The sequence below is a fragment of the Hemitrygon akajei genome, chromosome 23 (genome assembly GCF_048418815.1).
Source record: "Hemitrygon akajei chromosome 23, sHemAka1.3, whole genome shotgun sequence".
Lineage (NCBI taxonomy): Eukaryota > Metazoa > Chordata > Chondrichthyes > Myliobatiformes > Dasyatidae > Hemitrygon > Hemitrygon akajei.
The window spans coordinates 54,693,972-54,719,999 of NC_133146.1; the positions used below are offsets into that span (position 1 = coordinate 54,693,972).

At 37.0% G+C, this 26,028-nt stretch overlaps 1 protein-coding gene across 9 annotated transcripts in view; it reads left to right on the forward strand.

Moving 5' to 3' along the window:
* LOC140715460 (fibroblast growth factor receptor 2-like) overlaps positions 1 to 26,028 on the forward strand; it is a 182,349-nt gene that overhangs the window by 90,632 nt on the left and 65,689 nt on the right. For 7 of the 9 annotated variants that reach the window (XM_073027689.1, XM_073027690.1, XM_073027686.1 and 4 more), the window contains 2 exons: positions 15,792 to 16,061; positions 18,172 to 18,246. The exons of 1 other annotated variant lie outside the window; for it this stretch is intronic. In XM_073027689.1, the coding sequence (XP_072883790.1) occupies positions 15,792 to 16,061; positions 18,172 to 18,246 (345 nt within the window). The remainder of the gene's footprint in view (positions 1 to 15,791; positions 16,062 to 18,171; positions 18,247 to 26,028) is intronic. One more of the 9 variants, XM_073027694.1, reaches the window with a different exon arrangement.

Consider the following 26,028-nt stretch of genomic DNA (forward strand, 5'->3'; position numbering starts at 1 on the left):
ATTTATTAAAATCTTCCAAAAATAATTGCCTCTTCTTTCGATATTGTTTTAAAAATGGCATGATGAAATTTTTGACTAAAAATTTCTATGTAGAATGAGATTGTGCTGCAATTCCAGATTGTAGAAGTTTGCTGTAAGATTTAGTTGTTTTCCTTTAATAGTTTGAAGCATTTATTCTAGACAGTATCTGTGTGGCAAAATGTTAGCTGAAGTAATCTATGTCCAAGAGTAAATAGAAACTTTCCTGAGAGCTTCAAACCATTTTTAGCTCTTAGGTGGTTAACTATTCAAACTTTTTTTATGCTCTGTATGGTACCAAATAAGGGAAATGATACATTATTTATGATATCAGTGGATGCTGAACAGTGTTTTTAAAAATGTAAAGCAGACAGTTTCAAATGTAAATAATTGGTTAAAGCCACTTTGGATTTCATTTTGGCATCTGTGAACTTGATAGTGTCAAATCAATGGGGCATAAAAATAAAGCAGTCAAGTATTTTCTCTGTTCACCAGATGTAAACATGATAGCATAGGCTTGCAATGTACAGTAAGTACTTAGGTTGTCTGTCTGCAGATTTCAACCGTTAAAAATGGAATTTGGACTTAAAGCAAATGTAAAGTCATTACATTAAAACAGTAAGGAGAGAATACTCGTTTCAGAAATGTAGATTCTAATTGTCAAGAATGAATTGTTGCAAATTCCCAGATCTAGCTAGGTTTTCTTTTCTGTTCGGCAGCATGATCTGTGAGAGTGGTTGGAGTATAATGAGGAAGGAAGAAAAGGTTGGCAGTGCACTTTTCATGAAGTGTAACATCTTAAACCTCAGAACAGTAATGAGTTACTTTGAAAAAAATAATAGCAAGATCCAAACTTCCAATAAGTATTCATTTTATGTTCAAATAGTTTTAAAGCATAAGATTAGACCCTTTTAAATAACGTAATTTTAATCATGTTAGTTTTTGGGAATAGAGTTTCAATCTTGCATGTTTAAATTGGTCAGGCATACACTAAGGAAGCATTACTGCAGAGTTGGAGTATCAAAACTGCAGTATGTATTTATAAATTCAGACTTTTCTGAATAATTGTGACCGTACTGTTTGTTACAACATTATGCTTGTTCAACACACCACTAAGTTTTATAAGTTTGAATTCCCTTTAGCTCAGATTCTCTTTTGTTTGGTACTGGAATACTAAAATATATCAGTTTGGTTGGCATAGTGTCTGGAAAAATGGAATTATTTATTTTTCCTATATTTCAGTAGGTTTTTCAAACACAGCTGTGTGATCAAAAGGTGTATTAATAATAATAATACAAGATAATTAACTGCATTTGTTAACAGGTCAGGAGCATTTGATTGTCAGGATATGTTAAAAGAGTACGCAATAGCAGAAGTTGCACACCATTTTGATATAGAAATATATTTTTTGTTCTTCATTATCACATGGTCTGAATCTTGTAACTCCTAATTCAACAGCACTATGAATGTACTTTCACCAGAAAGATTGCAGCAGTTCAAGAAAGCGGCTGAACAACAGATTCTCAAGGGCAATTAGAAATGGGCAATAAATAGTAGTCTTGCTAGCAACATCGAAATCCTGAAAATGAAATAATTAAAAAAAGAAGGCAATACAATTTAACTAGTCTGTTGTTTGTTCACACTTGTCTCTTGATTGTCAGTCAAGAACAGTCTTGATTCTAAGAAAAGGTGTGCTGGTATTAGAGATGGACCAGAGGAGGTTCACAAGAATGATTCCAGTAATGAAAGGGTTAATTTATGAGGAGCATTTTATGGCTCTGGGCCTGTATTCATTAGAGTTCAGAAGAATGATGGCGGTATCTCAATGAAACCTATCGAATATTGAAAGGCCTTGATAGAGTGGATGTGGAGAGGATGATTCCTATACTGCGGGAGTCTAGGACCAGAGGGTACAGCCTCAGAATAGAGAGATGTTCATTTAGAACGGAGATGAAGATTAATTTCTTCAGCCAGAGGTAGTGAATCTTGATTGGTCAGGCATGAAGGGATATTGAGGGAAAAGGCAGGAGATTGGGGCTGAGAGGAAAAATAGATCAGCCGTGATGAAGCGGCAGAGCAGACTTGAGGGCCGAATGGCCTAATCCTGCTTCTGTGTTTTATGGTCGTATGGAATCTGCAGAATTCATTGCTAAAGACAGCTGTGGAGGCCAAGTCATTGGGTTAAAAGCAGAGGTTGATATGTTTTTGATTAGTAAGGGTATCAAAGGTTACAGGGAGAGGGCAGGAGAATGCGGTTGAGAGGGATAATAAATCAGACATGGTGGAATGGCCTAATTCTGATGCTGTGTAATATGGTCTTATGGACTTAGTATTAGATTCGGCTTTCCTTCATCTGTAGCAAATGCCTGACATGAAAATAATGGAAATAAGTGGCAAACAAAAAAAACAGCAAAATTTTAATTGATGTTATTCAAGAAATCTTCTTGAAATGCCTGTTTCTGAGGAAATTTTGTTCTGTTACTTGCTTTATAATTATTGCTAGCCACAGGCTAATACAGAAAATTAATTTTTTTTTAGTTATAAATCCATTTCTTCTCTTTGTGTATAGACCGCTTTATTTCAGTGGCAAGGTATTCCAGTGAATTAAGTGGGTAAGATGCAGCAACAGTATTTTTGGTGTGTTTTTATTTGTCCTCTTCATTTAGTGTTACTGATCCATGTATGTATAGAACTATTCCAATGAATATTCACCCAACTTGTTAATTACTCAAGCACAGCCTGAACTTTAAATTGAAGAGGACTTTAGAATACTTAATATGTCATAAAATCAATTAATTGAAAATATAAGATTATCACATTTTAGGCGTATATAATGCTGAAGTTAAAATAATTAAAGTTCCATAAAATCACTGATCTTGTTCTCCACGTTGGTGAGTTTAGAATGGTCTCAAAATAAAGAAGTTCAAACATTTGGGCCTGAGATGAGAAATTTCTTCATACAGAATACAGAAATGTACAGTGTATACTGTATACAGGCTGTTCAGTCCACTAGGTCTGTGCTGACCACGATGATAAATTAAACTAATCACAGCTGAAATTTAGAAAATTGAAATCTCCTTGGGTAGTGACTCTGTCTGGCTCCAGTTAGGCAGTCAAAACTTTGTCTGCAGGCTGTCACTCTTGATCCAGCTCCTGGTCGTCACTCATTGTCAAACCCTGGGTTGTCAGTCAGAGGGTAAACTCCAGGCAGACATACTGTGCTTTGATCCAGGAGGTCACTCTCAGTGGCCACTCTCTCCAGCTCTGGGTGGCCACTCTGTATTCCAGTTCTGGGTGGTTGCAGTGGACTGATCTTAATCTGGCTTCGAAAGTCAGTCAGCAATCTGGCTCCAGGCAGTCAGTCAGTCTTCTAATCGGACTGCATGGTGACTGTATTGGAATCAGGATCACTCAGTGGACAGTCCAGTTATTCAGCCCTGGTCCAGCTCCAGGTGCTCCAGTCCAGGTATCCATTCTGTCTGGCTTAGACTGTCATCCACATAATATTATATGTTCTTTTATTTTTCTCCTTCAAAGACTTATGTATAGCCAGTCATTAAATATATGCTCTGTAGAGATCTGCTATATTTTTGACTACTAAAGGAAAAGGGAGGATGCAGTTGAAATGAGTTGCCAAGAGCTTGCTGAATGTCTTAAGGATCTGAGTGATCTATTTTGATCTATTTCAAGTAATGCTGCTTATGGTCTTGTATTCACTCTCTATCAGACTGAAGGGAGGTTGTCAAGGAACATGAGCAGTGACTTTTTTTTTTGGTTCCCTTTGTCAGTCTTGAAGCAATACTGACAACTTAAGTGAAGTTGACAACACAGACCCATGTAGATCTATGTTACTGATAAAGCTATCAATAAAGTCATGTAAAGCAAGATTTTACTTAGTAACTTCTTTGAATTTTTTAGAGCATTGCAGGGAATAAATAATTTTTGAAGGGTGGGCGCATGTATAAATATAGCAGTCAATTTGTGTGCAGCAAGATCCCCTCAAATGGTAAGGGTGAACTGTTAATCAGAAACGAGAAAAACTGCAGATGCTGGAAATCCAAGCAACACACACACAATGCTGGAGGAACTCAGCAGGATGGCAGCATCTATGGAAAAGAGTATTGTTGGTGTTTCAGGCTGAAACCCTTTGGCAGGACTGGAGGGAAAAAAGCTGACGAGTGCATTTAGAAGGTGGTGGGGGGGGGGGAAGAGAAACACAAGGTGATTGGTGAAACATGAAGGGGCAGGGATGAAGTAAAGAGCTGGGTTGTTGATAGGTGAAAGAGACAGACGGCCATTGAAGAAAGAAAAGGGGGGAGGAACACCAGAGGGAGTCAATGGGCGGGCAAGGAGATGAGGTGAGAGAGGGAAAAGGGGATGGGAAATGGTGAAGGAGAGGGATGAGGTGGGGGCATTATTGGAAGTTCAAGAAATCTATGTTCATGCCATCAGGTTTGGGGCTACTTGAACGGAAGATAAGGTGTTATTCCTCCAACCTAAATGTTGTTCCTCATGACAACAGTGGAGGAGGCCATGGATAGACATATTGGAGTGGGAAGTGGAATTAAAATGGGTACAGGAAGCCACACTGGAAGTACTGGACACAGTATATGACCCCAGCAGACTCACAGGTGAAGTGCCGCTTTACCTGGAACGACAGTTTAGGGTATGATAGTGAGGGGTAGGTGTAGCACTTGTTCCGCTTGCAAGGATAAGTGCCAGGAGGGAGATCACTGGGGAGAAACGAATGGACAGTGGAGTTGTGTAGGGAGCAATTCCACCATCGAATACATCTCCCCCACCAACTTTCTGCTTTACGCAGGGATCACTCCAATGTGACTACCTTGTCCATTCATTAGGTTAGATTGGGGGTTGCTGGGCAGCACAACTCAAAGGGCAAAGTATCTCAATAAACAAACAAACAAATAAATTAACAAATAAACAAACAAAAGAAATCAAATTACTATAATCTGCCTTCAAATTGGAGAAATGTACATTTACCCACATTCTGATTTTTCCTTGTTTCTCAAGGATACAGAACAGAATTGTACTTGAGGATGGGGTTGGAAGGGGTAGTGGGAAAAGTTACAAAAGAAGTCATTACATTTACCTACAACATTTATGCTAGAATATTTCTGTTCAGAATGATGAATATACTTTTACTTAGGCAAATTTACATAGATGGCTTGACTTCACTCCAGATCTGTAACTTCTAAGATGGCTATAAAATTTATTTGGAGAAGCATAGCATAGTCTGATTAGGAGTACTCAGCATGGCTTTGTGAGAGGCACATTGCACCACACAAGCCTGTAACAAAACAAACTGATGAAGGTAAGGTGGTGGACTAGGTGTATAGGGAGTTTAGTAAGACATTTTCCCTGTCGTAGACTCATTCAGGATGTCAAGAGGCATTTGGAATTGTCTTGCCCATAGAAGGCAGAGATTGGTAGTAGATGGAGCGTATTCTGACTGGAAGTCGGTGACTGGTGGTTGGTGTAGGGATCTGTTCTAGGTCTGCTGTTCTTTGTGTTTTTATAAATAACATAGACAAGGAAGTGAAAGGGGTGGGTTAGTAAATTGTCATAGGTTACAGTGAGACATTAATAGGATGCCAATCTCGACTGAGAAGCGGCAGATTGAGTTCAATCCAGTAAAGTGTGAAGTTATGCACTTTGGAAAGTCAAACTTGGAAGACAGAAAACAGGGTTAATGTCAGGATTCTTAGCAGCGTGGAAGAACAAAGGGATCTTGGGTTCCACGTTCGTATGGGTTAAGAGAGTGTATGGTGTGTTGGCCTTCATTAGTCAGAGGACTGAGTTCAAGAGCCGCAAGGTGATGCTGCTGCTTTGTTTAGACCATCCTTGGAATATTGTCTTCAGTTCTGGTTGCCTCATGTAAGAAGGATACGGAAGCTTTAGAGAGCACAACTATGAGGAAATGTTGAACAAGCTAGGGCTTTTCTCCCTTGGGAGTGAAGAAGGACGAGAGGTGACTTGATAGAGGTGTATTAGATAGTGAGGGGCATAGGCAAAGTATATAGCCAGCACCTTATACAGCATAGTGATTGGAGAAAAGTACAGGGGAGATGTCAGAAGTAGTTTTTTTTCACAGATAGAGTGGTAGGTATTTGAATCATCCTGCATGTCCCTGTTTTGCTGATAAAGAAAGGTAATCGGGAGGGGTCAGTTGAGAAAGATACTTGCAGCAACTTTCCTTGTGCCAGATAGCAGGAACTTTATGTATTATTGTTACAGACTTCTTTTATGAAGATGGACATGATTATATTATCATTAGTTTCCTCTGGCATGCTCTAATCTTCCCAGAAGACCAGAATCTACACATTCTCCTTCATCTCCTAATTAAGAGCAGATTATGTGTAAATTAGCTTCATTCAAAATGGGTAGGCTAAATTCATCTGTGAATGCTATTTGTGAAATTGCCAGGGAGAAGATATAAATAAGGAAATGAGAAAAACAAGCCTGGCATTAACATGCTATACAATGACTTTAACATGCACTCAAGGAAGCCTGGAACACCTGCCTTTTCCATTAGACAAGTCAGTTTTAAAAAAAAGATTCAAAACATGAACTTGGCTCAGACAATTTCAAACAAGACTAAAGTTTAATTCTTTAAGATTTGACAGATGAATTAAACAGGTTTCAACAGGCCATGTTGCAAGCAATGATGATCATTTATGAATCCATAAAATGTTATTCCTAAATGTAATAGATTCTGCTTAAATTTTTTTCAAGTTATTTTTACAATGTTTATTTATGTAATGCATGTTGACACTGCTTCATGGAACTGATGTTAAATGGTGAGTGAGATTGATGGAGCAAGGGAGAGGCGTTAACACACAGTTGATTACATTTCTCCACAGCCCCTTGTACTGCCTGGCTCAGAAACTCCTCCAATCAATTCATCCTATGAAAACACTAGCATTCATTTCAACTGAAACAACAGGAAGCAGAAACATGAAAGTCTTTGTAATAATTCAGTTCACTTAAAGGGGCCTAATAGTGATATTCTCTGATAGATTATTTTTTAAAATGAGAACCAACATTCATTCTTTGCTTCAGCTATCTCAGCTACTGGACTATGAAGCATGATAGCCCATTAATTTAACTACAAGCCAATACAGACAAACTGATTAATGACTAAACCACAAATAAATAAGGAACTGTAAATCTCATGTAACAACCATGTCAGATACCTTTTAATGTGATATTACCAGCTGAGATCTAGTGATTGATCAAAATCCACAGTCAGGAGTTGCTATACATCTTACAAAAATTCAGGACTCAACAATCCAGTAAATAGTGAAATGAAGGGTTTTAATCCATCACTTAGAATTTGCACTAATAATGTGGAATTATGCCAGCCTTCTGCAAGAATCAATCGATAGCTGATTTTATAATATAAACCAATAATGATCTTGATCAATACCAGTCAATACAAACTTGTAATACATAGTTATAGTTGTTTATTATTGCAGTATACAAAGTGCAGTCAAAGTCATAAATCAGTTTTCTTTGACGTTGTGATGTCTTTGAAATTATGGAGACTTGTGTTGCACTCTGCTCACCCCCTGCTGTATTATCCAGCCGTGGGAAATTATACAAAGCCCATGTTTGTCAAAGTTAGTATCAAAACTGAGTAAAAGTAGTAAAATAAAAAAATGCTACAATGAAAAGCACCAACAAGCTCCTTATAGATTGAATCAATCTACCAGCCAGTACGTCTTTCGACTGTGGGAAGAAACCAGAGCGCCAGGAGAAAACCCACGAGGTCATGGAAAGAACATAAAAACTCCTTACAGACACTGGTGGGAATTGAGCCCCGTCGCAGGTGATGTAAAGCACGTGCTAACCACTGTTACTGTGCCACCCCACTATAGCATTCAACAGGTTTCAAAAGATACATTTAATGTCAGAGGAATATATACAATATACATCCTGAAATACTTTTTCTTTGCAAACATCCACAAAAAGAGAGTGCCCTAAAGAATGAATGACAGTTAAACATTAGAACCCCAAAGCCCCCCCACCAGCAAAAAAGCATCAGCTCCCTCCACCGAGCACTCAAGCGTGCAGCAAAGCATCACAGACTTGCAGTACCTCAAAGACTACTCGTTCACAGGCTCGCTCTCTCCCTAATAAGGGAAAAAGATGTGTCCCCGTTTCACAGCGAGAGGGGAGACATAACAAACAACTTGCTGATTCATGATGTTAAAAGTTTGTTGTGTAGCCTTTTCTGAGCTCTACCCAGAGAGACGGCCTTAGAAAGGCTCAGGTTTCTGGACACACAGCCCACGGCAGCTAACCCGTTGCTCTAGATGTTAAGTGTCTTCCCATGACGAGTCAGTTGGGGCACCGGCCGAGAATCAGCCTGTCTCCAGAGCCATTTCAATCCAACACCTTGAAGGTACTCTAGTCTTCTAGGCCACGTCCTTGGGATATCAAAACGCGGCCGGCCATGAGGTCCTGAGAACCGAAGTCAGAGTGTAACTCCAGGTCACGGTCTTCGAAAGAACCTTGTTAAAGTCCCAGCTTTTTTTTTAACCCCCTATTGATACTGGCTGTGAAAATTGCATGTTAAATTATTAAAAAATGATTGAAAAAATATTGCAGTTTCACCCACCTGCAGTTAGTGTATTAGGTGGGAATTCTCAGATATCCTTGTGTGCTATACATATGGGATATTTGCTTGTATTGCCCCTTTCCATCCTCTACTAATTAAACTTGCGAACACTTGAATTCTTAAGTCATTTACTGAGGAGCAATAACTGAGGTGGTTTCCCTTTGCCCTCATCTTAACCTTTCTCTTTGGGATACCTTCTCCTGAGGGAGGAAAGGAGGAATCAAAGCAGTAATGAGAAGGAAAGTTGAATATGCTAAATAGGTTTGAGCTTCGACTGTCTCTTGCCACCAATCACTTGGAATCTAGGTGCTTGATTCTTTTAGGTAGAAGATAGTGACAGGAAACATGGACAGGATAAAGTTGTCCATTTAGATCTGATTTCAGGAAAAACTTCATTTAAGATTGTGAATCTTTGGAATTTTGTTATTCAAAGGGCTGTGGTTGCTTGGTTATTGAAAATATTCAAGACAGTATTCAATACATTGTTGGAATGCAGGAATATCAAGTGATATGGGGATAGGATAGCAAGGTGGAGTAGGCATCGTCATGATTTCCTCAAAGGACAAAGCAAATGCAACCATTCCAATTTCTTTCATTCTGTATCTTACATTGATGCAGCAGTACCTTTCATGCATTCAGGCCACCCTAAAATACACAGCTAGTGAAGTACTTTCAAAGGGTAATCATTGTTGCAATGTTGGAAACATCACAGTCAATTCACACTTAGCTAACACCCAGAAAAACTAATGTGATGACCACCAGAAAATCTGTTTTAGTTTCGTTAGTTCAGAGATGTTAATGTTCACCAAAACACTGGGAATAATGTCTCAACTTTTTTTTAAAATCATGGATTGGGATCTTTTGCATCTTCCTGAGACTAATTAGGCCAACATAGAACACATAACAGTTTCCATTAGATTAGTTTATTGTCACATACACCAAGGTGCAATGAAATTCCATGCTCGTGTGCAATTCAGCAAAGATTATACACGGTATAATAAATAATATAAGAATGGGTGCAGTGGTAAGTGCAAAACAGCAGAATGGAGCAAAAATAGAAGTCTGAGCAAGTTGGAAAAACAGTATAAAAATGATAGTAACAATAACTGGGAGAGGATGAATTAAGGTTTCAAAAATGAGGCAGCAGTGCTGGGAACGGAATCTGAAAAAGGTGATTGGTACAGAAATCTGAAAGAAGTGGGGAAATTGCCTTTCTTGAATCTGGTCATCAGGACTTTCAAGCTCCCGTACTAGTTTCCACAAGGAAGAAAAGAGAAAAGGGAGTGGTCAGGATGGCAGGCATATTAATGATGCGGTTAGCCTTTTGACAGACAGACAGACATTATTGATCCCGAGGGAAATTGGGTTTCGTTACAGCCGCATCAACCAAGAATAGTGAAGAAATATAGCAATATAAAACCATAAATAATTACATAATAATAAGTTAATCATGCCAAGTGGAAATAAGTCCAGGACCAGCCTATCGGCACAGGGTGTCTGACACTCTGAGGGAGGAGTTGTAAAGTTTGATGGCCACAGGTAGGAATGACTTCCTGTGACGCTCAGTGTTACATCTCGGTGGAATGAGTCTCTGGCTGAATGTACTCCTGTGCCTAACCAGTACATTATGGAGCACATTATTTGTGAAGCAGCATTCTGTGAAGATGGTCTGGATAAAAGGAACTTGTGATCAACTGGGCAGTGTTTATCACTATTGAGAGGTTTCTTTAGCCCAGAGAAGTGCGGTTGTGAAGACAGGAGGTGATGCAACCCATCAAGATGTTATCTATGACGCATTTGTAGAAGTCCAAAGAGATCCTGCTGGACAAGTCATATCTTCTCTGATGCCTCATAAAATACATATACTGATGTGCTTTCTTGATCATCATCATCAGTGTGGAGGACCAGATGTGGTTGCTGGTGATATGAATGCCAAGGAATTTGTAGCTGTCCACCAGCTCTATTGACGAAGAGAGAGTTGTGTTTACCCCTACTTCTCCCCTCCTGCTTCCATAGGCCAACAACCCCACCTCGATTGTTTTGCTGATGTTAATGGCTGGGTTGTTGTTCTCGTGCCATTGCACAAGGTTCGAAATCTCTCTCGTGTACTTCATCCTTTGCTGTTTGGTCTGGCTGCTAGAAGTGGCGTCCATCTATTTGAGTGCTTACGAATGCAGCTCGATTTAAATATAAAACGTTCCCAGCAAAAAAAATGCTGAAACCTAGATATCGAATAAATCAAACCAACGAGAAGCCTCCATCCTTTCCTTTCAATAGAACGTTTTAAGTAAATTGCAGTTACTAACCTGTTAGATTAAGAGGTAATAACCTATTTTTTAATACAGGAATTTGCATGCCTGGTTCATCGTTTAAAATTGTTAACTTCAATTTGAAAAGTTGAAAGACAACTTTTCCTACTTGCGGAAGGTATATAGAGGGAAAGAAAATGGGCAATTTAATACTTCTGCAGAAAATGAAATGAAAACTTTAGCTCCCAGATTTTTACAGTAGACTGAAGTAAACACATTGAATTAATTAAAAATATTAATATTAATTGAAATAAGTATTTTAAAACAATTACCTTATAGTTGTCTTTTTGGCATCTTCTCTAAAGCTGGATGCACTAAAAATGTCCATGTAAAGCTGAGGAGCCAGATATAAAGTGCATCTGGTCCTTCAGTTCAGTTCATTATGGAATTCCCCTGGGTGCAGTGGTGAACCAGGAGTTCAGATCAGGCTGACAAACAGCCTGGAGCTTGCCAGCATTTTGCTACAGAACTGCCAACTACTGCTCAATCTCTTCCCCTGAGAGGATATCTTAGACTTTTATACAATTATCTAATAGTATGCCACTTAGTTAGCCTATTCAAAAAAAGTTTTCAATTGTTCAGTTTTCGGCCATCAATAGGATAGTTTTAACATGTGGAAGACTTCAAAGGTAACAAAGTAATTGCATTAAGAATATAAAGTTATAAATATCACTTGTACACAGTGGACTTCTGTAGTATTTGGCACTTGTTTCCTGTCTCTGTGGTTGTAGTTTTTTGGAGTTGTTTTGGAGTACATGCTTCTTCCTGTCTATAGTAAATGTGACTGCTCCTGCCAATTTCTTGATGATGGAATTACAGCCGAGGAGGAAATCTTTTAAGAGCCTGTTACCCTTTTTCCTTTAGTAACACGCAAAAGTTTTGCGAGCAGAATCACAGGTATTTTCACAGTTCTTCCAGACTTTCAGCTAAAGAGCAGACTGAATTGTACTTGCCATCCTTTGATTGTCATTCTTCTGCATGGATAAATATATTCGTTTAGTTAAAGTTTTGTTGAATATGCCTGCACTATGCTGTAAAGGAAAAGAAGGGACATATCTGGTAAAGAAAAAGGAGGCACATATCAAGCATAGGCAGTTGGGATCAAAGGGGCTTGAGGAGTATAAGAAAGCAAGAGAACACTTGAGAGAGAAATCCGGAGGGCTTAAAAGAGATCATGAAATTGCTCTTGCAGACAAGATGAAAGAGAAACCTAAGAACTTGTATAGCTATATTAAGACCAAAAAGATAGCAAGCGACAAAATTGGTTCTCTTGAAGATCAATATGCTCATCTATACATGAAACTGAAAGAGATGGGGGAGACCTTAAATACATCAGGATTAACTCGGAAGACAGACACATTCTGTAGATCTTTGGAAAGAGTCGTAAAGTCGTGGACCATATCTGGATTACAGAAGAGGAAGTGCTTGCTGCCTTGAGATGAATTAAGGTGAGTAAATCACCAGTGCCTCTAGGACCATCTGGGAGGCTAGTGCAGAAATTTCAGGGATCCTGGAAGAGATTTTCAAAATGTCTTTGGCCAGCGATGAAGTGCCAAAGAACTGGAGGATAATTAATGTGGTTCTGTTATTTAAGACAGGCTCTAAGAATAAGTTGGGAAATTATAGTATGGCAAGCCTGACAAATAAATTGTGGGTAAATTACTTGAAGGTTTTGTAAGAGACAGGATGTATCGATTCTTCGATAGACAAGGTTTAATTAGGGATAGTCAACATGGTTTTGAGCATGGCAGGTCCTATCCAACCAATCTTAGAGAGTTTTTTGAGGAGGTTACCAAGAAGATTGAAGGGAAGGAGGTGGACGTTGTCTACATGGATTTTAGCAAGGTCTTTGAAAACGTCCACATGGAAGGCTGGTCCAGAAGGTTAAGTCGCTTGGTGTTCAGGATGAAATAGTCAATTGGATTAGTGTTGGCTTAGCGGGAGAAGCCAGAGAGTAGTAGTAGATTGTAATCTTTCTATTTGGAGGCCTGTGACTAGTGATATGCTTCAGGTATCAGTATTGAGTCCACTGTTCTTTATCATCGATACTCATGATTTAGACAATAATTTGGTAAATTAGATCGGTAAATTTGCAGGTGACACCGAGGGTGGGGTGTAGCAGACAGTGAGGAAGACTGTCAAAGATTTCTGAGCTTGGATTCTGCGGATTTCACACTGTTTTTTGATTCTGTTGGTATGCCATAACCCTAATTCATTAAATGAACAGATTGGACTTGTGCATAGTGAGAAAAGCAATCAGGAGAGTAACAGTACTTACTTTTATGATTTCATAAATAAAAATAACAACTAGACAAGTTATTACTATTGGGAAATATTATTTAGATTGGAAATAAATTGTGGAAGCGATTTGAGTTTTCTCCTGAAGTATATAATCCAATTGATTCATTGCTACTGCTAAACTTCATTAAGTAGACAGTGCTGAGCTCCATGGTCACATTTCAACGTTTTAACTAAATGTAATGTTTTCATGTGCACGTGGTAGGTAGCATATGTGGATTCTTTTTGAGACAATTGCCTTTTTTTTTTACCATGTAGGTTACCAGAATTGTATTTGAAATGCATCTCCTCAAATGTGCCCTGCAACCCCTACGGATCTTTTGTCCTCACTGAAGCGTTCTGCGCTAAATAGTTATCAGAAGATCAGTATTGATTCCCTTGATGTAAAATAGTCGCACAGAAGTTATGAGCAGAGAAGTGTGTTGGTAGATTAAACATAATTGTTTAATTGTTGTACTCTGATAAAACTTGAAACTGGAATATTATCTGGACATATGAATTAGGGGTAGGAAGTTGTGGGCATACTATATTGCAGCTGGAAGCAAGGGGCTACTTGCAGGCTGTCCCCAGCAATCCAGACTGCTTTGATTGTTGACGCAAAACAGCGCATCTCACTATATGTTTCTGTTATTCATGTGACACATAAAGCTTAATCTTAAAAAATGAGGGAAGCAAGATTGAATGTGTCTCTAGAAAACCGTAAATACACAATTGCTGTTATACCATGTGTATATGCGAAATGGGTGAGAGGGGAAGAAGTAATGGAGAAAAGTACATCAATTAAAATATGAAAGGTCCCATGTAGGAAGTTTAAAAATACAGTTTACTAATTTGTAGCAAAGTATTGACAGTAGGGAGATGGAGCTTATTGCTTAGGGAGTCTGCAATGAATAATTACTGTTTTCACGTCTCTAAAGAAACTTGTCTTATGAAATGTTGTTCCTTCAAGGCTTGTTCACCCAAAGTGCAATTAAAAGTAATTCTGCAGTCACTTTATCATCTGGGAATGTAGACACCAGTCATATCAAATTACTTCACACAGTCTTCATGAAGTGTAGTGCAAGCAATACTTGGTGATTCATTACAGCGGTTCCTTGTTGAAACCTGAAAGACCAGAAGTAATTTTCTTAACATAATTACAGCTTAATTAAAATGACATGTCTCAGATGGGTTTCTTGTAATGGATGTCATTCTGTTGGAAAATGAGTTCTGTCTTTTATGCAGATTTATAATTTAGTCAGATATGAAAGACTGAACTAAAAATATAAAGACCTCTCAAGATCACTATGTAATTTGTATTGCATAGTCTGGAAAAATACGAATGGTGTATTAAGTTGATCTTTGTGCTTAATTCTATTATATAGCTTTCCCACACACATTAAGTATTAGCATACGGGATATCTTTTTATTGAACCATTCATCAGTTGGAACTGGGTATTGGCTCAGCAACAGCTATCCATCTGATATTAGCTCCTGCATACTGTATATCCTTATCCCTCTATTGGGAGGAATGTTCTCTGCAATTTTTCTGATCTTCCCTTTCTGACTCATTATAATTCAGATCAGGAGTATCATGGAGTGCAGGCCAAACCCATCACTTACTGGGTAAAATTAGAAAACTTGTTCTACAATTCTTTTATTTTTATTTTTATTTTATTTTATTACTTTTATTTCCTAATGGCAGCCAAAATTCAAGGTGAATTGTGCTTCCAAGGCAGAGGAGTGAGATTGGGACAAATAATTTTGTCAAATTCTTTTTAGTTATTTGAGGCCATTCTACAGAGGCAAGGTAACTGATCCATTCCCATTGATTTTCCAACATTATAACTTTGGATGTGTTTTGATGTTTGTGTATCTGCACATGTTGTGGGATGCACCAACTAATGTTATTAATGGCTTACCTTGAAATTATCTTCATAGTCCAGAAACTTTTACAATATCATGTCGATTAACACCTTTTCATTAATAAGGATAGCTGCAAATTTGATATTATTCTGCTAAGTTAGAAAAGCAGTTGCATTTCATGGCAAAGTTGCTGGATGTACTTCAGAATGTTACCATATAATTACATTACCATGTTTTAAAATTTCTGCGAACCCTTAAGAAATATTAATTTGTGGGGAATTTTTAACCAATTTCTTTTTGTAGTTTTGCTATGATTTTATTCCTACATAGATGAGCGTTATATCTAATGCATTCTGCTCCTCATGTAAGCAATGAGAATGGTGATAATTTATCTTTCAGTAATTGGGTAAAATGAGTGATACCAGATTGGCTGCTTTGTTATGCTTTGCTCCATTTCCTCTTCATTGACTTCCTGTATCGCCTGTTTTTAATTTTTGCAAAGAATTAAAATCATCTTCAGTGAGTCTAACGACAAATGCTATTTAATTTCCAGTGTTAACTTTGGCTCATTATTGCATTTTTTCTAAAGCAAAATGGGGCAACAACTGAAGTCAGATTTTTCTGACCAATATTGCAACTATCCTTTTCCTTCCCATTCCTTCCTTTTTCTTGCTTTGCAGAGCCTTCATCAAACTACCAAATCTCTCAGCCTGAAGTGTACACAGCGCATCCAGGAGATTTGCTTCAAATGCAATGTCCTTTGAAAGAGGATGTACAGAACATCATTTGGACTAAAGTTGGGCAACAAATAGGGCACAACAATAAGACTTATATTATCAGAGAGTACTTACAAATTAGTAATGCCACACATGAGGATTCGGGCCTTTATGCTTGTACCACAAATAGACCAGTAGGCAGTGGTACTGTATACTTCATTGTAAACATTACAGGTGAGTAATATTTCAACCAGACATTCTACAAAGTTCAACCCTTATCTTGGTTGTCTCTCCAGGCATAATTTTGAGTCAGAGGTTGAAGATGGCAGGTGGAGGGGAAGTGATTGTGTTTATGGTTGGGATTAGTGATGCAGAGGGTGGTGTTGGCAATGTGGACAAATAGAAATTGAAAGCCGAACTGAGAGACTGCAAAGCAGGATTAAGGGAATGACAGATTTCAAAAAGAATCATATTGTTCTTGGATTAAGACTTGTTCTATTTCTGCACTCGTCCATTTTGCAATAATACAGGACACAATAATACCAAATAAAAGTCATGTTAGATCATGCTGGTAGATACATTTTAGTTATGCTAGTCATTTCAGTTTTTGTTTGAAGAAACAAAACACATTTTTAGGTAGCGATTTATTTTGCATCTGCAAAGGGATGTTCAAAATGAAATATCAATTTGTACATCTCATAAAGATCTTCCTGGTGCAGTAATTGTTGGTTTTAATGTTATGAGATATCTCAGATGTTATGAGATGTTCTCGTTATGAGATAGCACTTGAAACATGATTAGCCCTCAAAGTTAGTTCCTTAACTTGGCTCGTTCGTCTGAGTTGGAGTTGTACTGAAGGTATATTGTAAACATCTTCCGTGTTTTTCCAATATGCAAGATTGGGAGTATTTAATTCTGAAAATTATGCTTGGCTTTGGAAGGAACAATTTAAATAATCAAAGATGATACAGGTCCATGTTATGTACCGGTACATAGTGAATCTTGGATATGATAGGAAGAGCTCATAGAAAAAATAGTGTTATGCATTTAGATTTTCTAAAGGGAGTTGGCAAGGTTCCACAGAAAAGGCTGATGCATATGTCAAGAGTCTGATGTATTGGATTGAAAACTGGTTATCACATAATAAGCAAAGAGTGTGAATAAATGGGTCTTTTTCAAATTGAAAGGATGTAGAATACCTAAAGATATGTTCTTGTCCTGCAAATACTTAAAGTTAAAACCAGGAAGTAGGAATAAAATATAAAATTTTTTAGTTTGCTGATGATAAGAATGTATAGGTAGGGCATGTTGTGATAAGGACATTGTGATTCTCAATCAGGATATAGATTGAGTGATGGCGTGAAAACTCGGCAAATGGAATTTAATATGGGGAAAATATACACAAGCAAATTAAGAGGAATGAAACTATCGATCATTATCTAAAGGATCTAGGTGCTCTAGTGCATGACTCACAAATGTTAGCAGGCAGGTTGAACAAGAAATTACGAAGGTAAATGAAATGACATGTTGACCTTTAAGTTGAAGGGGCTGGAAATTAAGATCAAGGAGGATTTATTATTGTATAGGGTGTTAGTGAAACTACATCTAGAATTCTCTGCAGTTTTGGTCTCTTACCTTTTTTTAAAAAAAGGGATATGGTAGCAATCGAGGCAGTTAAAAAGAGATTCATCAAGCTTTTCCTGGAATTAGAGAGTTATCCTGTTTAGAGCGCTAGATAATTTGATATTGGGCTTATATTCCCTTGAGTCTAGAAGAATAAGAGGTGACCTTATTCAATCAATTACATTTGTAAGGGGGCTTGACAGAAGAGATGTTGCCTTGTTTTCATGAGTGGGAGAGTGCTATACAAGTAAACAAATCTACAAGATTAAGGGGTCAGTCATTTAAGACTCGGATACATAGAAATTTCTTCTCTCAAAGTGAGTGAATCTCTGGAATTCTCTACCTGCAAAGATTGTGGAGGTCAGATCATAAGATATATTTATGTTGGAGATAGATAAATATTTGAAAGATTGAGTGTTATGAGGAACTGGTATAGAAAGGTAATTGAGGCCAGTATAGAACATCTATAACCAGGTATGTTTGAGGAGGGCTGGCCTACTTCTGCTCTTAATTTCTTGTGCTCCTGCATTGGATATTGACATTTAATTATTTTTACCTAACTAATACTGCAAATCAATAGTGATACAATTATTTTCCTTTGGCCAACAGTGATGATATGGGGATAGTTAGGGAAAAAGAATGCTTTGGAACTACCTTACAAATATCCATCAATTGATTTTCCATAATCCTGAGAAGATTACAGATTATGGTTTTCTTCCAGATGCCATTTCCTCAGGGGATGATGAAGAGGATAGTGATGGGTCAGAAGAGACAACCATTGATGGTAACAAGATAAGTAAGTACAGGCTGAGGAGATAGACTGTAGGTTCATATAATTAAGTCAGCAGGTGCATAAGGTCCTACAGGTATATCTAATTTCATATATATGAAATTGATGGCCTCAAACTCTAAGCAGATAAACATTTGCAAAATACTATTCGTTTCAAATGTACATAAAGTTTTTATCCTGCAACCATCTTTGCACTGCTCTGGGGAACTTTAACTGAAAGCATGGTATTAATTTTGTTCTTACACCAAGGAATGAAACAAAAACTTTATGATGTTAAAGATTATCCTGGATGTGCCTACTCTATCTAGTAATTGTGTACTCTTTTGGAGTCCATTATCATGTCCAGTTTGTCTGCCATGTTCACGATAGGTTAATTTTGACAAGAATTCAGCTTCCAGAAGCTATTTCACATGATATACCTCTGAAAAGAATCCAAAAGGAAATAAAATAGGTTGAAGGTTATTTGTGGCTTTCTCCTCTATGACTAAGATTTGCAGATTTAGAACCTGTACCAGATCGCATTACAATATAAAACTGAAACCACTGCTTATCAAAGTGTTATTCAGTAGTTGATCTACAGTCTCATTTGTCTATTAAAGCAGTTCAATTAGATATTAAAGATCTATTGCACTGCTGGAAAAAACAGGACAGTTTTTTTGTACTTGTAGAAACGTTCCCCTTTCAGCTGTCATCATAGTCAACTAATTCCATTCAAAATCAGCTCACTGTTTATTATAGAATAACTAGATGGCTGTTTATAATAGAATAAAGATTTGCATAGCATATTTAAAGTTAAATGCCATTTTCTATGGGGAAGTTCTACATACAAGTTCAATTTACTCATGCTGTTGCATCTGGCAACTCTTAACTGTTGCAATGGGATAGGTGGCTAACACATGTTGAACAGCACAATTTGGGGACAGGTCAAATAAAGTTAAGTCCTAGGTCACAATGTTGATCTTCTCTTGGTGTAGAGCTGGGAAGGAATTGCCTGTTTGCCATATTGGTTATGACAGAAGCAGCCTTTGAAAATTAGAAACTGATGAGAAATTCCACGGATTTGTATGTTGCTGAATATTCACTCAGTGGTCACTCTATTAGGCACAGGCTATACCTAATAAAGTGGCCACTGAGTGTATGTTTGTTGTCTTCTGCTGCTGTAGCCTATCCAGTTCAAAGTTTAATGTGTTATGCATTCAGAGATTCCACTTTTGTAACATGTGGTTGTTTATCAGCTTCATCCGGTCGGGCCATTTTTCTCTGATGTTTCTCATTAACAAGACATTTTCACCCATAGAACTAGATTTTTTATTTTATTTTTCACAGTATTCTTTGTAAACTCTGGAGATTGTTGTGTGTGAAAGTACCAGGAGATCAGCAGCTTCTGATGTACTCAAACCACCCTGTATGGCACCAGCAATCATTCCACGGTCAAAGTCATTTAGATCACATTTGCTCCCCATTCTGATGTTTGGTCGGAGCAACAGTTGAACCTTTCGACCTTGTCTGTGTGCTATTATGCATTGTCTGATTAAGTATTTGTATTAACGAGCAGGTGTACAGGCATACCTAATAAAGTGGCCTCTGAGTGTATATACAGGACAGTGTACCAGTGATTCCTTGTCCTATATCTGGTAATGCTTCGTCTCTCTACTTGGTACAATAGACTTGATGGCATTGTGGAGCAGGACAGTATTTCATTTTCAATTTAAATTGTTTATGATTGTGGTCTTAATGAACCATTTTGACATATTGGCCTGCGCCAAATTTACATGTAGACAGCCAGTCTGTAGAGAACCAGCAGCAATCTTACACGCAGGTTACAGCTTGTCTCTGACTTTCATACATGCATGGCTAAGTTCAGATCTTTAAAGTGTGCTGGCGATGGGGAATGATAACCAAGCTCAGTCTGTATGTTATGCATTAGAATGTGCCCCAACTTGGCAATTAAGTTGGTTTAGTGGAAAGGAAGTGAAGTGTTTGACAGAGCAGTATACACTGAAAGTTGCAGCAGTGTTTAAAAAAAAAAAAAAAAAAAAAATTGGTGTTGTCCATGATTTATTATTCTGTATATTTAAGGGCAATAAAAAAAGAGCACAGGTTGAACGTACCACAATTAGAGCTTGCTCTGCTATTTGGAGCAATGCTTGGCTGATCAAGGCTGATCCTTGACCTCAACTCAGTGATGCCCAGTTCTCTTAATTCCCTTAGAGTCAAAAAATCTATCAGTGTTATCCTTGAATATACTCATTGCCCGAGTATCCACAGTCCTATGGGTAAGTATTTCAAAGATTTACATCTCACTCTTCCACTCCTCCCTGAGTAAAGGCACAACATTCCTAAATAGCCAACCTCTTATTATGAGAATGTTCCATATTTACAGATTCCCACCCAGGAGAAGGATCCTATCAAAATCTAACTTGTCAACCCTTCTCAGTCCTCTATCTTTCAGTAAGAGCATCTCTCAGTCTTATCAACTCTAGTCAGCATAGACCAATCCTACTTAATCTATCCTCGTAAAGTAGAATGATAACATGCAATACCACTGTTACAACATAAAAATTACATTCCAACTATTTATAAAAGGAGCTTCATATTCTAAGGTGTGTACGCTGTATTTTGATAGCAATTTTTTCATTCCCTATTTCCCTACATTAACACGTTGTTAAAAGAGAAGCAACGTTTGGCCAGCACCGCGATAAGTTTAATTTATTTACTATTATTATTGTGAACTGATAATCTATTAATTTTGCATCTCAGAAAATATACAAGATTGAAGGGTCTCGGCCCAAGACGTTGATTGTTTATTCATTTCAGACGCTGCCTGACCTGCTGAACTCCTCCAGCATTTTGTCTGTGTTGCTTTGGATTTCCAGTATCTGCAGAATCTCTTGTGTGTACAAGCTTAATCAATCCTTAGAGCTTATTGTGAAAATTGGCAGCTCGCTGTAAAAAAAAACCCCCACATTATTAGTGTAGTAAGCTTTTGCTTTGCTTGAATTATTCTGTTTTATAGAAGTTATTTGCCATCTAGCTTGTTTTTACTATTATTTAATAACCAAAATTCCTTAAATTGTTGTTCACAATTTTGCATTAAACATTTAATTAAATTATTTTGCATAATGCTTAACAAGCTCTGATATTGATCATGGGCATACAAGGAGACATAGGGTTCCGCTTTCCCTGGAGTGGGAGAGATGAATGAAGTGTATAAAATTATAATGGGTATAGGTTGAATAAACTACAGGAAACCTTCCCCATGTCAGAAATTTAGAAGGATTCTGAGGGGGACCTTTTTTTTAACCAGAGTGGAATGCACTACCTGAAAGAGTAATGGAAGCTGAGTCACTGAAAGCATTTACAAAGTATCTAGATAAGAACATCTAAGCACAAAAAGCTGTAGGCTAAGTGTTAGAAGATGGGATTGATATAGATGGGTGGCCATCGATCCACATAGACATGATTGGCCAAATGGCCTGCCACATATTAAGTTAAAAGTCCAGCCAAAGTTTAATGCTAGTAGTTCTTTTTCTTTGAGGAGATCTCAAATTACTTTGTATGTTCGTGTCATTGAGTATTGCAGACATTTTGTACAGTAACAGGTATTGCCTTTGTAGTTCAAAATAAATTTACTTTGAACTTATCAAAGTACAAACGGTACATATACAGCCCTGAAATTCGTTTCCTTGCAGTTGGGGACATACTCAATAAATCTAGAGAGTAGTAATCATAACAGAATCAATGAAAGACCTTCCAATTTGGGTGTTCAACTGTGCAAGTTCAAAAAGAAAGAAGAAATAATAATAAATAAATAAGCAATAAATATTGAGAATAGGAGATGAAAAGTCATTGAAAGTGAGTTTAATGGTTGTGGGAACATTTCAATGATAGGGCGAGTGAAGTTAAACCTCATGATTCAAAAGGCTGATGGTTGAAGGGAGTAACTGATTATACTATTGATATTTAGTGGAAATGAGCTGGAAACATCGTGCTAAAAATAAGTTGTACTGATGTGGGCAATGTTTATAATGGATATAAAACATTACTTAATGGTTTTACCTTTACTTTGTTGTCACCAGGACCAACATCCTTTGTAGCATGGTACTATACAACCATAATTACATTAATCATTGGTATTTAACACAAAAGAGCCTTTGTCTCTGATTTAAATTAGTTCATGAGCTCTAGCTTGTAATTTAGAAAATATGCTCTATAAGGAAGAAAATGACTATTCTTTAAGGAATAAAGGTCTTTAAGGCCTCAGGAAACTGGTGTTTCCCATAAGAGCTTTACGTTTATTGAAATTGTGGAGGTGACAGCTAATGGTAAGCACTGAAGAACGTATTAAGGTTGAAGTAAAGGCAGATGGAACGTGCATTTTCTAATGCGAGATTAATTCACCATGATTCCCATGTTATTTGATACCTGGATCTACTGTATTAACTTAAATTATGGAATGGATGTTGAAAGGTGGGTCAGCCTTTGTACCGTAACTCCAACCCTGAACTTGGGTTTAAATCAGACATGCTTACATCTAACAAAATATTTTATACAGCCTGAAGGTACAAGCAAACATTTATGGTTCCGATGGGAAACAGGAAAATGGGAAGACAAGATGTAACATTAAATGAAAAAGTGAGAAATACTAGACAGGCATTTGCTACTAAATATTTCAACATGAATTGATTTTGCTAACCAAAGCTCAAATTTTACAAAGTATATCAAGGGCACTACTGATAACATCCCTACTCTTCTTCAAAATATTACTCTGCCGAAGAGAGCAAGTGAATCTTCCGTTTAATATTTCATCTGAATGATGATACTTTCTGTTTGTGGAACAATTCCTAGGTAATGCTTTGACATGTTATCCTAGACTTTTATGCTCAAGTCTTAAAATGCTCCCCCATTTTTATCAAATGTAATACTGTTGGAACTAAAATCAAATTAAGATAATGACAAAGGATCTGTATTGTTAATGAATCCTATTACTGAATACTATTTCTTACCTATCTATTAGTGTAATTAGTATTGACAGTTGCAAATGTGACCTAAAGGTATTTTTTGGTCAGCACTTGGTGGATGGAGAAAGTTTTGGTTAAGTTTTAAAGTGAATTCATTTGAAAGGCACGAGCCATAGTATATTTAATGCTCAGAATTGTCTTGCAGAGATTATGTCCTGTGGATCCAACATGAATTGCCATCGTTAAAATATTGCAGAGGATAATTAGTTCTTTGTTACAATGTTTTGGTGCTATATTTTTCTGTGTGAAGCCTCTTAATATTCCATAATAATAATAAGTTTATATGTGTAATGGCCAGGTTTATTGCTGGTAGGCCATCACTTTGTATAGCTCATTAAGAGTGGTAAATTTTGAAATATTGTAAGAAAATTGGAATCTTAGACTTTAAATAACTTGGTTCGTATCACATATTTACTCATTTGTAAAGGAATTTGCTTGAATCATTGAATAACTTTTCTCTTGATGAATAATACTTCCGCAAAGCTCTTGTAAACTTTCCGACAGTTTACTTACTTTATTTATGTTCTTGTTTTTCCAGTGTAAATTATGAACAAATTCCCGCTAACAATAGCAGATTTTTTGAGTGACATTGCACAGTCAGCATACTTTGTTGTGAAATAATTTAACTCGTGTTCAAACTTTTAAGATCTCAAATAGTATAAATTCCAAGCACACCTGAAATGGCAGCGAATGAATGCAAGGTGTTCTTTTGTCCACCACAAGGATGGGAAAGAAATTCAATGCGTACTCTTTGCGTGGTAGTTCTTCACAGCTGATATATTTAGAATTTACTGCTGGGCTCCGGCTTATACCTCTACAGAAGGCAAGGGTGGTAGAAACTCCAGGTGAAAGAGAGGGAGATATCATGCTTTGGATGGGATGCAGAAATTGACTTGATTAACAAGCAATATTAGAGATGACTGCAATTGCATCTAGCAAAATACTACAAGAGGAAACTGTAACAAGAAAATGTGAAAGGAATGCCAAAGAGTTTTAGACGAAATATTCAACAGTTAGCAATTAAAATTCATATGTACAAACAGGCTTTGTCCAATTTTATTATAGAGAATGTCATTGAACATTCCATTTACTCAAAGCTAATATGAACTAAGCATTTGAATGGTAAATCTATGGCTGCAAGGAAGCAAGAATACAAATTAGTATTTAATGTATATACAATGGTTGGATTCTGCAGTTTTGACAATGTGTACCTTCATTTGGTCAAGAGTACACAGTGTAATGTGATTTCTAGTTAAGTAAACATGATGAGTCAAAGTATTTATTGGTCAAGAATAACAATGCAGCAAATTTGTTTATCTGCGGTGAAGCTGGAAAGTGAAACTAGTCATATGTGATTCAATATGAATTCAAACGGTCAAAACAGTGTGGGAGAATAAATTTCTGAAGTTTGAACAAATTTCCTTTAGAATTACAGGAGCCTGTATACTGTTGCCTCATTGGTATGTACTTAAAATGAATGACCTGAAATTATATAGGTTTAAATTATTGGTCAGTTTTACTAAGCTTCAAGCAATTACAAAAATATAAAGGACAAGCTGCTGTTTATACATCTTCTTGATAGATAACTATAATTTTGTTTTGCAATATTGCTGTGCATGCAGGCCTTTTGCTGAGTTTCCTCGGAGTAAAATAAACACTGCAAGAAAATATAAAAAAGAAAATGTCAACATTTTGGGCTATTAATGACTACCTAGCCTGAATTCATTGCTGATGATAAAAGTACTGTAGAATAGAAACCTTCATAATGGTAAGAGTATAGAAAGAGGTCCAAAAAGGAAATGGAATAAGGTCCGGTTTAAGCCGATTATTGTTTTTAACTCCACATTAGTTAGATTTATTTCAGGAAGTTCAGGTTGCAGTTAGAAATAGAATTTCACATAAATTAAAGCAAATGTACAAACATTCTAGATTTTCCAGTTATTAAGATAAGGACTTATTTAAAATCTCTTGATTTTGGCTAATAGAATTTTTGAAATTAATAAAAATTTGAGAGGATTAATCTGGGGCCAAAGAAAGCAAGTTCTGCTGCCTTTCTTGAATAAAAGTGTATTAATTGATTATACTATATATAGTCTGTGATTAAAAGGATCACAGAGAGTGCAAAAATTAATAAAGACTAAAACTGACTTGCATTATTTTTACAGATAGCTGGATGTGTTCAGTCTTCTAGTATTGGAGTTCATTCACTTGTGTGCTTAGAGGTAGTGATTTTGCAACCAGTTCCCATGCCTGTATTTTGAATGCTTTCCACATTGCCCTGGAGCTTGTGCAGTCCTGGCATATCTGTAGAATCTCAGTCCAAACAGCTTGAAATGTGCACATCAATAGAAAATGGTGTTTTCCAAAAGAAGTTCTGTACCGTGAAGTTTGCTGCTTCTAGTAAAATCTGAAGTGTTTGTTTTAAATAGACCTTTTATTCCTATCAAGATGGAGGGAAGATCAAAACATGAAACAACCAGCAAGCTGCCGTTTCTCTTCTAAGAGAGGGAAAATGGCCACAGTTAACATCCAGTTTTTACATTTGTTAATTTACTTTGGATCCACTGATACATTATATTGTGCAAAATGTTAATTATAGTTGCAAGTTAGAATTGGGAACTCAGTTATTTTGGTTCTGCAGTTTCATTTTCAGAGAAAACTTTAGCACCCTAAGTCTGATGAAGTCATACCATGCTGCTTCTGATACCTTCTTGGGGAGGTGAAAGTTCTAAGCTACCATCTGGCCTTTCTCACTGGGACAAAGAGC